The sequence below is a fragment of the Zootoca vivipara genome, chromosome 6, assembly GCF_963506605.1.
Source record: "Zootoca vivipara chromosome 6, rZooViv1.1, whole genome shotgun sequence".
NCBI lineage: Eukaryota > Metazoa > Chordata > Lepidosauria > Squamata > Lacertidae > Zootoca > Zootoca vivipara.
Window position 1 is genome coordinate 7,926,214 of NC_083281.1, and position 16,514 is coordinate 7,942,727.

Genomic DNA, 16,514 nt, shown 5'->3' on the forward strand with positions numbered 1-16,514 from the left:
GCCTTGACGACGTCTTGATCCTTCGCCTTGCTTCTTGTTCCTTGAGCCTACGCCTTGATCCTTGTTCCTTGAGCCTTCGCCTTGCTCCTTGACCCTTGGACCTTCACCTTGCTTCTTGTTCCTTGAGCCTTCGCCTCTGCCTTGCTCCTTGACCCTGTGACTGCCTGCTGCTGGACCCTCAGCCCTGCACCTGTTCCTGCTTCTACACCACCATCTTGCCTCTGGTCCTGACGCCCGCCGACCGGACCGTGACACAAGAGGCTACAGGTGGTTTTCTTCCTCTTCCTGTACAAGCTGGAGACACCGAGAGCCAATTCAGACATGGTCGCTTCTATTTTGGACTATTCATGTTGGTTTATCTCTATTCAACTGAGAGTGGCCGCCGAGACCATGTAACGTCAGTCCTGAAAGACCTATATTCCTAGTGTTGGTGCTGACCTTTAAAGCTGACCTAAACAGCCTCGGCTCAGTATTGTATACTCGAAGGAGTGCCTCCACCCCCATCGTTCAGACCGGAAACTGAGGTCCAGCTCCGAGAGCCTTCTGGTGGCTTCCTCCCTGCGAGGTTACAGGGAACCAGGCAGAGGGCCTTCTCGGTGGTGGCACCCACCCTGTGGAATGCCCTCTCATCAGATGTCAAGGAAATAACCACCTATCTGACTTTTAGAAGACATTTGAAGGCAGCCCTGTTCAGGGAAGTTTTTTATGTTTGATGTTTTATCATGTTTTTAATATTCTGCTGGGAGCCGCCCATCTGGCTGGGGAAACTAAATATAGTATCAGCCGGGTAGTATCAGAGTAGTGGTATTTCACCGGTGGCCCGACGGGCGGGCTTCCCACTTATTTTGCACCTCTCATGTCTCTTCACAGGGCCAGACTCGAGTCAATACTAAATAAATATAGTATTATGATTATTATTATATATATCCGATCTTTCCCTCCAAGGAGATGGGAGCACATACATCAGCCCTCCCCGCAACAACCCTGTGAGGTGGGTTAAGAGAGAGTGATTAGCCCACGGTCACTCAGTGAGCTTGATGGCCCATGGGGGATTTGAACCCAAGTCTCCCTCATCCTACTTTGACCTAGTTTGTGAAGATGGGGAGTTTAAAGGCTGCACAACAAGGATGCTAAAACCAATGAGACAGCTGTAAAAGGTTCTTCTGGATTTCTTCTTTAAATAGAAGTTTAACACTGCTTCTAGCCAAATGCAAGCTTCTTCAGAACACATAAGTGCAGACATTCACTCGAGACTGTCTTAATACGATGTGCAGAATTTATTTTTATTTTTTTATGCTACGCCTTCCTGTATAATTTGCAAGCAAATTTGCAAGCAAAACGTCCAGGGCTTCAATCCTGCCCTGTTGGAAAACATCAAAGCAGCCCCACCAGGGGAAGAATCTGGACAAAGGGATCGTGGCCCAGCGCAGCAGGTCACAGGGTGGGGTAGCTGGCATCACTCGCTACACCGCATTGATTGTGACAGCCTTTGGCGAGTCGCATGTAGCCCTTTTCGCCCCAAGTTTCGGACCAGCTGTGGGAGGGTAAGAAGAACAGGTGAGAGCCTCTGCGACAAATTGTTCCAGCGGGGTGATAAGTCTAACTGGAGCCTGGGTGCCGCTATGCAGATGAAGGGGCAGGGATATGCAAATAAAGGAGGCAGGGCTACCCAAACAGGTGGCGCTGCAACTCCCAAGAAGTTCACCACACATTTAAAGCACCACTTCAAACCATCAAGGCTTACCCCCAAAGAATCCTGAGAGCTGTGGGGTTTTTTAAGTGTGCTGAGAGTTGTTTAGGAGACCCCCTCACAGAGTGACAGTTCCCAGCACCCTTTGAAAAAAACTACAGTTCCAAGGGTTCTCTCCACCATCATTATTTAACTTTAGGTACCAGGCCAAAGGATGTCTTTCTTGTTAGGCCTTTGGGCTCTTAATTATATATGCAGTTTCCATTCATCCTTCCTTTCAAAATGCAGGGCGGTCTTTCGGATTTTTATTTGAAACCGGCAGAAAAGAACAAAAACTATGTATGTGTTTGTGGACCGGGGACTCTCCTTCGCTGCAGGTTCCCAAACTGAGGTTAGGTGGGCCATCTGCCTGAGATTCCTTAGTTGTGCTTTCCTGAATTGCAGGGGGTTGGACTAGATGACCTTTGGGGGTTCCCTTCTGCAAAAATGCCAGCTGTCACAATGGCTGGGTTGCACACAGCCCCCCCCCCGCCGGCATCACAAGGCAGCTATATGCAGCCTGCGTTCAGAGACGCAAGAATAATAATATAATAATAATAATTTATTATTTATACCCCGCCCATCTGGCTGGGCTCCCCCAGCCGCTCTGGGCGGCTTCCAACAAAATATTAAAATACAGAAATCCATCAAACATTAAAAGCTTCCCTAAACAGGGCTGCCTTGAGATGCCTTCTAAAGGTCTGGTAATTGTTGTTCTCTTTGACCTCTGGTGGGAGGGCGTTCCACAGGGTGGGTGCCACTACCGAGAAGGCCCTCCGCCTGGTTCCCTGCAACTTGGCTTCTCGCAACGAGGGAACCACCAGAAGGCCCTCGGCGCTGGATCTCAGTGTCTGGGCAGAATGATGCGGGTGGAGACGCTCCTTGCCCAGAGATGAAGGGACAGAGCACTTGATTTGCATGCAGGAAGTCCCAGATTCTAAGCGCACTGGCACCTCCAAGGTAGGACTGGGAATGTCCCCTGCCTGAAGCCCGGCTGCCTGTCAGTGTGGACAATACTCGGCTTGGATGGACCAGTGGCCATCTATTTCTGCCCTTGACTTAGAACCATAGAGGATGAAAGCTTTTATTTTTAGGGAAAAGGTGGTAGAGGTGGTAAATGTGCCAGGTTCAATCCACAGCACAGAGCTACGAAAGACCCCCCCCCCCCGGGAGAGATGCTGCCACTCCGTGTATGCAGTACTGAGCTAGATGGACCAAAGGTCTGGCTCGATATCGGGCGTCTTTCTATGCCCCTCGTTCTGCCTTGCCTCTTTGGCCCCAAAGACCTAAGTGTGACCTATGTGGTCTTCGCTGCTCCATCCTCTTAGCCATCCTTTCTCACCTGTTCTTCAGGATCCAGTAATCCTTAATCTTCTTATCTCCTTTGACGGTGCCATAGCCAACTGCCAACATGCCGTGATTCAACACCTGTTCACAGTCCTTGTGGTGAAAGATTCCTGATGGAGGAAGAGTTGCCGGTAAGGGGGGGGGGACGACAGGGGTGCAAAACAGAAAATGACGTGACGTGAGTTCATGCCCTGGCTTGTGCACAAGTCCCTGGGAAAAGCCCCTCTCTCCCTCCTCAAGAAAGAGGAGAAAACAAAATTCTGCAGGGTGTATGATATAATCAGAAGTGGACTTTCAAGTGTTGTAGGAATTTAGGGGTCGGGTGACCCAGAAAACAATCTAATAATAATAATGCTAGATGGCGCTGTGGTAAATGGGGCAGGAGGCAAGTTACATTTTAGCAATACAGACAGATACAAGTCTATAAGGAGTGAAACACTTAAAGTCTTGACATTTCCAGTATAGGATATATAAAAGAATACACAGCTATAGCTTTCTTTTTATACATTCAATAACATAACTTTTCTATAAGACCATAGTTTTATTGGATCAGAAAAAGGATTTTAGGTCCCCAAGATCTTTTTGGGAAGGAATGCTTTGACGTGGAGATTTAGCCAGGAGGGTGAAGGGTGGAAATACCAGTGTTGTGAGACCCTATTTACTTAAGGCATTTGCATCTATTTGGAGAGATTGTAAGGGTGCTTAGGTGAGACTTGTGCAAAAGGGAGGTGGGGGTGTTTTCCGGAGACAGTCTGGGGTCAAGTGGGGATTATTCTTCCTGTTGAGCAATCTCTGGCAAGGAGAAATGGCTCCTGTCAGGTCAAGGCACCGTTCCCCTCTCTGTCCATCTGTGGACCTACAAGTGTATGGCGTTCAATTTACTACAACACAAGTTTCTGCAGCACCCCGCGCAAGGCCAAAATTTGGCACCTTGCCTTCTGTTCCGCTCAATTCACTATGTCACAGTTGCGACACCCTAGGCTGCAGGGGCCACGGGACACGCTGCCCCGGATCTGCCTCTGATGTACAGTCCATTCAACTTCCAAAACATTCAGAAACCAAAGCACAGCTTCCGATTGGCTGCAGGAAGAATCAGTGGCCAAAATGGAGGCTGGAGAGGAGGAGGGGGCCAAGAGGCAGAGTTCAGGCTGCCAAAGAAGCCAGGGAGTCTCACCCTCCTGCTGCAACCACCTAAACTCCACGCTGGTCTCCCAGGACCAGAAGAGGTAGGAGCAAAGAGAGGGGAGCAAAGAGAGACAGCGCGAAGAAATCTCAGATTACTTGGAGAGGAGACTTAGGGAGCCTTAAGTCCTCGCAAGTTCCTCACCTGCTGGGAAGAGTTGTTGTGCTCAGTAGTCCTGAAGCTGTTTTGTTTCTTTGAATAAAGAGTTAACTTCACTGGCACCTTGTGAGTTATTGCTGACCTGATCCCGCCAGGACATACGGACGGGAGCACGGCCTGTCTTCCTATCGAAAAACGTTAACTTACCCGACTTGTAGAACATAAAGCTACTTGCGTCCACTGCGACGGAAACTGGGCCCACCTTCGCCACAGCTCGTGCCAGGGCTGTCTCGTTCTTCTTTGGGATCTTGACCCTAGAAGTGCACGTGGCCGCTCGGTCGGAGGCATTGAACCGACAGGGCCCATCCTGCCAAGACAGAGCCATTGGGGACGTGAGCTTTGGCTGAGCGTCAGCTCGCGCCTCGCGGTTGCAGAACAGGAGGTCCCTGCTCCCACATTACCTCAGCCTCATAGGGATAGGTCCTCTCCGAGTTGATCCCCTTGTTAAGCCAGACGTACTTGAAGGCCCAGTTCATGAACCCGCCGTTGCACCCTTTGTTTCCCTGCTTCCAGGAGCAGTCAACGAGGTTCTGTTCGCTAAGCGAGACCAGCTTGTGGGTCTTCTTGAAATGCAAGCCTTCGAGGGCACCCGTGGCGCTGAACGCCCAGCAAGACCCACAATCGCCCTGCATTGAAAATAGGAAGGTGTTTGATCCAGCGGTTGGGACCTGAGTTAGGGGCTATCTCTCCTAAGGACGCTGTTGAAGTGTAGGTGAGTTCCCACAAGGCAAGACACAGCGATAACAGCAAGAACCTTTATTGAACTACATAACTGGGAAACAGGGGCAAAGCAACCGCTTAAATAGATTCCTGGAAGGTTGAGCCACTCCCAACGTGATTGGCTGTCTACACTTCCAAGCTGCGAATCACAACTCAAAGAGTTCAAGGGCCAATGGCAGAGGCCCAAATCCTGAAATGTTTTGTGATTGGACATCAAGTATCGAATCAGGAGCTCAGAATCCTTAGTCCAGACTCAAGCTCAGGCAAACACAGACCACTGAATACATAACAGCTGTAATTTTCTGGACTCCCAGGGCTGCCCAGTTATAGTGCAAATTACTATTTCAGATTATTAAAGGACATTGGTAAATTTCCCAGATCCACAATTAGCTGTCCCTATTGATATTGGCTTTGCAGAACTGTTTACAACTCCTGATCGGTGGATGAATAGCATTTTTTCCACTAATCTGCTGGCTATGACATATTAAGATTGATCTCAATTCAGACTTTAAATATACATTGTCAGTGTGTCCTCTCAGTGCTGCCACGCAAGTTTTAAGGGAAGTTAGTTAAACATTCGAATGAGCTTATAGGGAAGGTCTTTTGTAGGACACTTAACAGTATACTAGAATTGGTATATTAAAAGTTTTGGTCGATAGACTTATAGAAGATGCTTTGATTCCCAAAAGCACACTGTTTTTTGTCTATTAACCTTTTTAATGTTCTCTCTCTCTCTCTCTCTCTCTCTCTCTCTCTCTCTCTCTCTCCAACACCAGTCTGTTCAGCAGAAAACACAATCACCTTGGAAGTTATAAATCCATTTAAAGTGCTTGTTCTTAACAGTGGAAACTAAACATTGTGGACACTCAATGCTGGCCACAAATGAAGCCCTGTAAGACTGAGACCACCAGCTGGGAAGGCCAGCTGATAATTGTGAAGATCTAGTATTGGGGGGCAGGCACGACCACCACTGCAGGGGGGTCCCTGCCTCCTCTCTCTCCACACAAAAGCCCTGTGAGGGTAAGGCAGGCTAGGAGATAGCAAGGGACCGACACGTGGTAAGTGAGCATTTGAACCCCAGCCTTCCAGGTCCAAGTCGAACACCATAACTGTCAACCCTCCCTTTTTTGCGGGAAACTCCCTTACTCCAAGCCCATAGCTGCCAAGTCTCCCGTTTTCCCCGGGAAATCCCCGTTTTTCCAGCTGTTCCCAGATGAAAAAACGGGGTTTTTTTGTTTTTCCCCGGTTTATTCTGGTGCGGCGGCCATTTTGGAACTGGGCGGAGCATGCTCAGAAGCGACTTTTGATGCTGCTTTCCCCAGTTCCAAAATGGCTGCAGTGCGACTTCTGGCGCGGTGGCCATTTTGGAACTGGGCAAAGCAGCATCAAAAGTCACTTCTGAGCATGCTCCGCCCAGTTCCAAAATGGCGGCACCGCTACTTCTGATCTGCTATTTCCGCCGGGTCCCTTATTTCTCTGACAGCAACTTGGCAGGTATGCAAGCCACAGCTGTCAACCTTCCCCTTTTTTGCTGGAAATTCCCTTATTCCAGCGCTGTTTCCCGCTACTATCCTGGATTGTTAGATATACCGTAGACTGTCCCCAGGACAGGTGAGGCTGCTGCTGATCCCTTATTTACAAATCCAAAAGTTGACAGCTATGGCGAACACTTCCAACTTGATGCCCACTCACCTGGTCTTTTATGGGGGTGACATAACCTTTGGTGCGCCAGTCTACATGTTTGGGCGTCTCGAGGGCGTCAGTATCTTCGAAAAAGGCCTCGTCTTCACCATGTTCTTCAGCTATGTCCGAATGGAAGCCGTTCGGCTTTTGGTTAAACTCTTCTCGTGTCTGGGAAAGAAGAGCAGAGTCCACATCAAAGCTTCTTTCCTCCCCTTAGAGATGCTGTTGGCTTGTGGCCTGTGCGGTGGGTAGCTAGGAGTTGTTTTCTTCCTCCCAAAGAAAAGGATATAAGCATCTTACTGGACCACAAGCTTAACATGAGCCCACAGTGTGATGCAGCAGCAAAAGAAGCTAATGCTATTCTTGGCTGCATCAACAGAAGTCTAGTGTCCAGATCAAGGGAAGTAAGAGTCCCACTCTATTCTGCCTTGGTCAGACCACACCTGGAATACTGTGTCCAGTTCTGGGCACCACAATTTAAGAAGGATGTTGACAAGCTGGAAGGTGTGCAGAGGAGGGAAACCAAGATGATCAAGGTTCTGGAAACTATGCCTTATGAGGAGCACTTAGAATAATAGAATATAGAGTTGGAAGAGACCACAAGGGCCATCCAGTCCAACCCCCTGCCAAGAAGGAAACACCATCAAAGCATTCTTGACAGATGGCTGTCAAGCCTCTGCTTAAAGACCTCCAAAGAAGGAGACTCCACCACACTCCTTGGTAGCAAATTCCACTGCCGAACAGCTCTTACTGTCAGGAAGTTCTTCCTAATGTTTAGGTAGAATCTTCTTTCTTGTAGTTTGAATCCATTGCTCCGTGTCCGCTTCTCTGGAGCAGCAGAAAACAATCTTTCTCCCTCCTCTATATGACATCCTTTTATATATTTGAACATGGCTATCATATCACCCCTTAACCTTCTCTTCTCCAAGCTAAACATACCCAGCTCCCTAAGCCGTTCCTCATAAGGCATTATTTCCAGGCCTTTGAGCATTTTGGTTGCCCTCTTCTGGACACGTTCCAGCTTGTCTGTATCCTTCTTGAACTGTGGTGCCCAGAATTGGACACAGTACTCCAGGTGAGGTCTGACCAGAGCAGAATACAGTGGTACTATTACTTCCCTTGATCTAGATGCTATACTCCTATACACTTGAAGGAGCTGGGTATGTTTAGCCTGGAAAAGAGGACTGAGAGGAGATATGAGAGGAGCCATCTTCAAATATCTTAAGGGCTGTCACATGGAAGATGGAGCAAGCTTGTTTTCTCTTGCTCTGGAGGGTAGGACTCAAGGCAAAGATTTCAAATTACAAGAAAGGAAATTCTGGCTAAACATCAAAAAGGACATCAAGAAGATAGGTAGAGCTTTTTGACAGTTCGGAGGTGGTGGACTCTCCTTCCTTGGTGGATTTTAAGCAAAGGTTGGGTGGCCATCTGTCATGCAGGCACTTATTGAGATTCCTGCATTGCGAGAGGTTGGAATAGATGACCCAGGGGGTCCCTTCCACCTCTACAACTCTATGATTCTATGCATGGAAGGTGGATGCTATCGTCCTTCCCCAAGGAGGAGCTTGACTACAGCAATAACACAACCCATCTGGAATTAATGCAGAAAAGTCTGCCCAATGTATGGACCACTTACCAAGTCACCAAGGTGGTTCATGCCCAGATTATAGCTGTACATCCCCTGGGATGCCTCTAAGTTGTGCTCTTCAATAATCTGTAGATTCTTCTCCCACACAGCCCTCCGGAAAGGTTCTTCCTCCTGCAAGGAACCCAATAAAGAGTTTGGACTCACTCACTGGATCATAAAAAAAATCCTTCAGTAGCACGTTAAAGACCAACTAGGTTTTTATTTTGGTATGAGCTTTCGTGTGCATGCACACTTCTTCAGATACACTTGAAACAGAAGAGCCAGACCCTTACGTATATACAGAGGGTGGTGGGGGTGGGTGGGAATAGGTGATGGGCTAATAGGAGTGGTAAACCTGTTGATGGCTGTTAACGACTGTTGATGATGTCATCAGCAGTCGTTAACAGCCATCAACAGGTTCACCACTCCTATCAGCCCATCACCCATTCCCACCCCCACACCCTCTGAATATAAATAAGGGTCTGGCTCTTCTGCTTCAAGTGTATCTGAAGAAGTGTGCATGCACACAAAAGCTCATACCAATATTTTATTTTATTTTGACAGGCGGCTCAGCAGATTGAGGTTGAATCCTGATAAGACAGAAGTACTCTTTCTGGGTGACAGGGGGCAGGGCACTCCCGGGTCCTGAATGGGGTAACTGTGCCTCTGAAGGACTAGGTGCACAGCCTGGGAGTCGTTTTGGACTCACAGCTGTCCATGGAGGCGCAGGTCAATTCTGTGTCCAGGGCAGCTGTCTACCAGCTCCATCTGGTACTCAGGCTGAGACCTTCCCTGCCCATGGACTGTCTCGCCAGAGTGGTCCATGCTCTGGTTATCTCCTGCTTGGACTACTGCCATGTGCTCTACGTGGGGCTACCTTTGAAGGTGACCCGGAAACTATAACTAATCCAGAATGTGGCAGCTAGACTGGTGACTGGAAGCGGCCATCGAGACCACACAACACCATTCCTGAAAGACCTACATTGGCTCCCAGTACGTTTCCGGGCACAATTCAAAGTGTTGGTGCTGACCTTTAAAGCCCTAAATGGCCTCAGCCCAGTATACCTGAAGGAGCATCTCCACCCCCATTGTTCTGCCGGGACACTGAGGTCCAGCTCCAAGGGCCTTCTGGCGGTTCCCTCCCTGCAAGGTTACAGGGGACCGGGCAGAGGGCCTTCTCAGTGGTGGTGCCCACCCTGTGGAATGCTCTCCCATCAGATGTCAAAGAGATAAACAACTATCTGACATTTAGAAGGCATCTGAAGGCAGCTCTGTTTAGGGAAGCTTTTAATATTTGTTGAATGATTGTATTTTAATATTCTGCTCGAAGCTGCCTAGAGTGGCTGGGGAAACCCAGCCAGATAGGCGGGGTATAAATAATAATATGTTGTTGTTGTTGTTGTTACTAATATTATTCTCTGGAATGGCACTCTGCACATGCTTGGTAGCACATGAATTCCCAAGGTGGCGGAATTTCAGCAGCACGAGGACACTGCCGGTCTTAGTCATGCCAGAGAAAACTCACCTCGCTGTATTCTTTAGAATGGGCTCTCTTCCAGTCTCCCCAGGCTTTGTCCAGGGTCGGATCCAGCGCTGCGCTGACAGTCCTCAGCAACACCAGCCCGGTCAGTGCCATTGCCGAGATCGGAAGCATGTTTTTTACCTAGGAAAGCAATGCCTAGAGTCATAAGCAGTTGCCTTGTGCCAAGTTAGAAGATTGGCAGTGCCAGATTTAGGGGGTGCAAAATATGATGATGATGATGATGATGATGATGATAATAATAATAATAATATAGCCATATGTGGTGGGAAACAATTCATAACGAACTGAAAAAAAGTTTAAAAGTATTCCCCCCCCCAAAAAAAAATCCAGAGTGCTTTTTGTTGGGAATAACTCAGACAGAAATTCCCAGATGTCAAAAAAGTTTATTTACAGCATGCCACTACTGCAGCCCATGTTTTGTTAGCCCCCAAATGGAAAACAAGTGAGGTCCCAACTAAAGAAGAATGGCAACTGAAACTGATGGAATATGTGCAGCTTGCAGACCTAACATATAGAATAAGAGAGCAAGAAGAACATACATTTAGAGAAGATTGGAAAACGTTTGTTGAATATATGGGGGGAAATTGTGTTTATTTGAAAACATGGGCATCATTAAGACAAATTCAACAGTGTGAATAAGTTTGGATGGATGTAATAATGGAATACTGAATGGTTTAGTTTACCATAATGCCTAATAAAGGTTTGGTAAGTAGGTTTAGTTTATATAAAATGCGCAGGGGTTTCTGTTGTGCAAAATGTACCATGGAAAGAGAGGAAGGGAGCCATTGATATATTAAGGTTGAAAAACACAAAATTAATAAACATTATTTAAAAAAGCAAAGTAGTAGTAGTAGTGAGAAGAAGAAGAAGAAGAAGGAGGAGGAGGAGGAGGAGGAGGAGGAGGAGGAGGAGGAGAAGGAGAAGGAGAAGGAGAAGGAGAAGGAGAAGGAGAAGGAGAAGGAGAAGGAGAAGGAGAAGGAGAAGGAGAAGGAGAAGGAGAAGAAACCTATATTTATACAGGTACCTACTGAGAAGATCCATTAAAAAAGCAAATGTGAAAATTCATTGTGAAAATAATAAATATTTTTGGAGGAAAATACCACATTTTATACTCTCTTCAGGGCATCCTATTACCGGAGTCTGTCCCTGCCATTAGTCCATTGAGCTCAGCATTGCCTGCACTGGCAGGCAGCAGCTCTACAAGAGATGGCAGCGGTACCTATTTGTCTCCTTGCACTTTGAGGTGCTTTTGAACTGCTAGGTTGGTAGGAGTTGGGACTGAGCAATGGGAGCTCACCCCGTCACAGGGATTCAAACCACCAACCTTCTGATCAGCAAGCCCTAGGCGCTGTGGTTTAACCCACAGCGCCACCTGTTGTGGGTTAAACCACCTGAATGAAACCAGCGATAAAATATTCCTTTGCCCGTAATTAAAATACATAGTAAGAAAAAAAACATCCATAATTAAAACTTGCAATAAATTTATAAATAGACAAGTTCATTAACCGTTAAACCAATCAAAGCAGGATAAAAAAACATTTGAAGAAATAAAACAGTTTTTGACGGATTGGTTGCAATATCACCAGATACATGATGTGTTTAAGGAAGATAAAAAGAAAAAGGGGTTTCAGACAGTAAGATCTAGGTTTGAGATAGAATGATTGGATGATAAGAGGATAATATGATCGAAAATGTATAAATTACTATTGGAATGGCACACAATGATTGAGGATGTCAAGGGGGTGATGATACAATGGGTTAAAGATTTTGGATATAATATTCAGCTAAAATCTTGGGAAAGGTGGTGGAAGGAAGGCATTAATTTTACGGCATGCAGTGCAGTTAAATAAAATGTTATGAAAATGTTATGAAAATTATGTAAAATGTACAAGACAAAAACCAATGAGTGTTGGAAATGGAAGAAAAGGGAAGGTACCTTCTACCACATGTGGTGGACTTGTAAAGAGGCAAAGGCTTTCTGGGAAATGGTATATAATGAGTTAAAGAAAATGTTCAAAAATACTTTTTGTCAAAAAAGCAGAAGCCTTTTCACTGGGTATAGTGGGTGAAGAGATACCAAGGGAAGAGAAAAGACTGTTTATGTACGCAACAACTGCGGCAAGAATTCTTTTAGCCCAAAAATGGAAACAAGAAGACGTACCAACGAAAGAAGAGTGGCAGATGAAAATGATGGACTTTGCAGAACTGGAAAAACCGACGAGGAAAATCCGAAACCAGCACAATCAAGTATTCCAAAAGGACTGGAGCCCAAAGGTATGTATGGCAGTCTGATCCCCCCCCCCGCCCGCCCCCCGCTCCAAAATACTTTGGTCCCACTCACACCAATCTTACCTCTCTCCCCACTGAAGGATTTAAAGAAAGCTTCTTGTTTGAAGACGAAAATGCAGGAGCCCCTTTTATAAAGAGGCTTTATAAAGTCCTTGGAAAGGACATATCCAATGGAGCTCTCATCCCACCCCCTCCCAAAGAAACCACAACATCTCAGAGATGAAACGGCGAGACTTTGTCACAAGAAGAAAAGTCGCCAGCGGAAAGGTTGGGTCGCTGGGCTCAGCAAAACATAAAACTCTCCGGCTTGCACATTTTCGTTTCTAAGAAAAACGAAAGGGGGAAGTTTTGCGTTGTGGTGTGTGTCGCCCTAGCAGTTTAAAGGAAAACACGTTTGCCGAGCCTGCGTGGGCGATGCTGCTGGTGAAATCTCTCTGGCGGTCACAGGGCAGGGTTTTCATGGCCCAGTACACCTGCTTCCCCTTTCCGGTCCTAGCAGATCAGCTAGAGAGCTGCCTTCCTCTTGTTGTCGTCGTTGGCACCTGTCTGTCTCGAGAGACGATGGAGTGCATTTGGTTCATCTAGTTCAGCATTGTCCACACTGATCGGCAGCGATGGCTCTCCGGGGTTTCAGGAAAGCTTTTCTCCCAGCCCTTACCAGGTGACAGGAGCGAGCCAGCAGTACACCGAGCGAGAGTTAGCTTTTTATAAGCAACAACAGGATCTGCATAGGAGTGTCAGACCTAATGAGCGCAGCAACTCATCTTCAGCAATTATTGCCTCCATGAGGCAGTTGCTGAGACTGAAGGTCCCTGCCTAAGTTTCTCCAGTTTCTCCCAAGCAATCTGAGACAGCGCCTGCTTGAAGCTAACTTCTCTGCCCTTTTCATGCCTCTCCTGGTACTGGGAGACCAGAGGGAAGGGGAGCTTTTTACAGCAGGAGGGTGAGACCCCCTGGCTTCTTCACCAGCCTGACCAATCTCTGCCTCTTGGTCCCCCTCCCTTCTTGCCTCAGCTTCTGCCTCTGATTCTGGACTTCTCTCTGCCACCGACTCTTCCCGCTCACTAAGCCCTGTTCCCTCAGCAGCTTCTGACACATCCTCCTCCTCCTCCTCCTATGAGTGTTTCACCTTAGATCATATGGGAGGTATTGCAAATTCGCCATCTTGGAAGGTTGGTGACTGGAGTCTTTGTTTCCAAACTCTGCAAGAGCGAGGATTTGACTGAAGCTCTCCAGGAAAACAGATCCAGGCAAAATGGATGCTGGGAGAGAGAGAGAGAGAGAGAGAGAGAGAGAGAGAGAGAGAGAGAGAGAGAGAGAGAGAGAGAGAGAGAGACCTTTGCTTCCAGGTCTGTAGGAATTATTTCATATTTTGTAAGTTGCTGAGCCTATGCCTTGGACTGGCATATGTGTTATGGAACTGTTGGATGTACCATTTTATGCTTTTGTTTTTGTGGAAAGTTCTACGAGTAAAGTTTTGAATAAACTTTTGGGCCTTGTTTTATTTCCAAAAAGGAGCCAGTTACCATAGGAACACAAGGGAACAACAGAGAACCAGCACAAGCGACACTGTCACACACACACACACACACACACACACACCCCACGATGTATATTAAGTAAACTAAAACACCATCACCTGACCCCCCCATCTACTTCTATCCCCCTCTTTCTTCCCAATGTCTCAACAAATGAAACCAATTAGTAAAAATGTTATGAGAGACATTGCATATATTTCTGTAAATCAAGAAAACCTTGAATAAAACAAACAAACAAAAAGGAGCCAGCTTTCATGCAAACTGTGCAATATTGATATCTGCATACAGTGGTACCCCTACTTACAAATAACTCTACTTACGAATTTTTCTACTTACAAATGGAGCTCTGTCCGCCATCTTGGATGCGGTTTAGATAGGATTTTTTCTACTTACGAATTTTTAGATAGGGTTGCTTCAACTTATGAATTTTTTCTCCCAGTGCATTCATTCCTATGGGATTTGACTTACAATTTTTTTCGACTGACAAATGTGTGTTCGGAACACATTAAATTTGTAAGTAGAGGTACCACTGTATATATAGTCAGCATGACTCGTAGACATTTAAAGCCCTCTTCTCCATGAATTTGCCTAAATCCTACTGCCTCCTGTGGCCGTGAGTTCCATAGTTCGCTTTGTGAAGAAGGGGTTTCATTCACCTGCCCTGAATCTTCCAACCATCAGCCTCCGCTGCTTACAACCCTTCTTAATAAAAAGAGCAACCTCAGTGCAAGATATGGTCATTGCCAGGGTGGAGAGAGGTAACCAGGGTTGTGCCCCCCCCCCAGCAGTTTTGGGCTCCAGCCCCAAGCAACCAGCGTGAACAGTGGTCAGCGATTATGGGAACTGGAGACCATAAGATCTACAAGACATCAGGTCGGCTAACCTTGGTTTAGTGTGCCAAACCAGAACCAGGGACACCCTGGTTCAAATGCACCACTACCCCAGCCACACAGCTGAGCTTGCACTAACAGATTGAGATTGAATCCTGACAAGACAGAAGTACTGTTCGTGGGGGACAGGAGGCGGGCAGGCGTGGAGGATTCCCTGGTTCTGAATGTGGTAATTGTGCCCCTGAAAGACCAGATGCGCACCTTGAAAGATCTACATTGGCTCCCAGTACATTTCCGAGCACAATTCAAAGTGTTGGTGCTGACCTTTAAAGCCCTAAATGGCCTCGGTCCACTATACCTGAAGGAGCGTCTCCACCTCCATTGTTCTGCCCGGACACTGAGGTCCAGAGCTGAGGCCCTTCTGGCGGTTCCCTCGTTGCGAGAAGCCAAGTTGCAGGGAACTAGGCAGAGGGCCTTCTCGGTGGTGGCGCCTACCCTGTGGAACACCCTCCCATCAAATGTCAAAGAGGAACAACAACTACCAGACTTTTAGAAGACATCTGAAGGCAGCCCTGTTCAGGAAGGCTTTTAATGTTTAATAGATTGTTGTGTTTTATTCTTCTGTTGGAAGCCGCCCAGTGGCTGGGGAGACCCGGCCCGATGGGCGGGGTATATAATATATTATTATTATTATTATTATTATTATTATTATTATTATTATTATTATTAGTCTCTCAGAAGAACCTCCCTCGTCTCCAGTATCTGTGCAGAAAAGACCAGAACTCAAGTGGCAAAAGAATCTCATTCTCTGCCTAAGAGAAACGTCCTCAGTCTGACCACCAGCGATCGCAAGAAGGAGTTTGGGGGCAGAGGGGGCGGTTAGCCCCGGGTGCCACTCTGGGAGGGGTGACAAGATGGCCCCTGCCTCCCCCCAGCTGTAGAGCAGACGAGGGCACGCAAAGTCCATGTGGGTGCCCGTCTCGCACACTGTTCATGTACAGTCGCCTTTCATGTGTGAGCGGCAGTCCGTACGGAGTGCGCATGTGCGGCATTCCATACAGAGTGTGCACGCGTGGGATGCCGCACATGCGCAGTCCGAACAGGCTGCGCCGCCCCAGGTGCCGGAGAGGGTTCCTCTGCCACTGGTTGGGGGCGTCCAGGTTCTTTTCAAAGGAATCGAAAAACGCCCGCCTCCCCAACTTTACTCTCATCAAATATAAAGTCACGGCTCATCTTGAATCAATGCGAATTGCCCACTTCTCCTTTTCTCTGAAACAATAAAACCCTTCTCACTTCCTTCTTGATTCCCATTTCCCGCTATGAGCTCTGCTTCGCTGTTTTCGGTGATCAAAACAACTTGCCAGCTGCACTTTGGGTGTGAATGCCTGGGCCCAGGGTGTCGCCCCAGTGTTTTGGGGGGTGGCCTTGGGGTACAGGGTGGGCAATTTTAAAAGGCTATATAAGCGCTTGCGCACCATTGTTCTGTGTTCTGTCCTCCCTCCTGTGTGTGGTGAGTGAGGACCCTGTTGCAACAGTTTAATAAAGATCAAGATTACTAGCCAGTTTGCTTCTCAGTATTCTCTGGCTGGCCTCCGTGGTATCGCCATGAAGCTGTGGATCCGTTTTTTTGACGGTGTGGGCTATGCTCCTGGCTATAATGTGTGATTTGAGGGTGAGTTTGGGGTGGCCCAATGCAAAAAGCCTTAGGATCCATGAGGATCCATGCTTCAAAACCACGTTTTGGGGCCGTGGTATCAGCTGGAAGCCAAGGATCCTTGATTTTATTGGTGCAGACTGTGCCCCTGGCATATAGCTGCCAAGTCTCCCGTTTTCCCCGGGAAATCCCCGTTTTTCCAGCTGTTCCTA

General features: G+C 47.3%; 1 protein-coding gene across 1 annotated transcript; it reads right to left on the reverse strand.

The window, feature by feature from the left end:
• Window positions 1–1,215: 1,215 nt before the first annotated feature.
• On the reverse strand, window positions 1,216–12,582 carry LOC118087467 (procathepsin L). Its single transcript, XM_060275371.1, has 8 exons — window positions 12,344–12,582; window positions 9,974–10,111; window positions 8,458–8,580; window positions 6,831–6,989; window positions 4,820–5,044; window positions 4,566–4,725; window positions 3,072–3,186; window positions 1,216–1,534 (listed from the first exon to the last, which is right to left on the reverse strand). The coding sequence occupies exons 2-8, from the start codon at window positions 10,100–10,102 to the stop codon at window positions 1,435–1,437; spliced, it is 1,011 nt and encodes a 336-aa protein (XP_060131354.1). The 5' UTR covers window positions 10,103–10,111; window positions 12,344–12,582; the 3' UTR covers window positions 1,216–1,434.
• Between the last annotated feature and the right edge of the window lie 3,932 nt (window positions 12,583–16,514).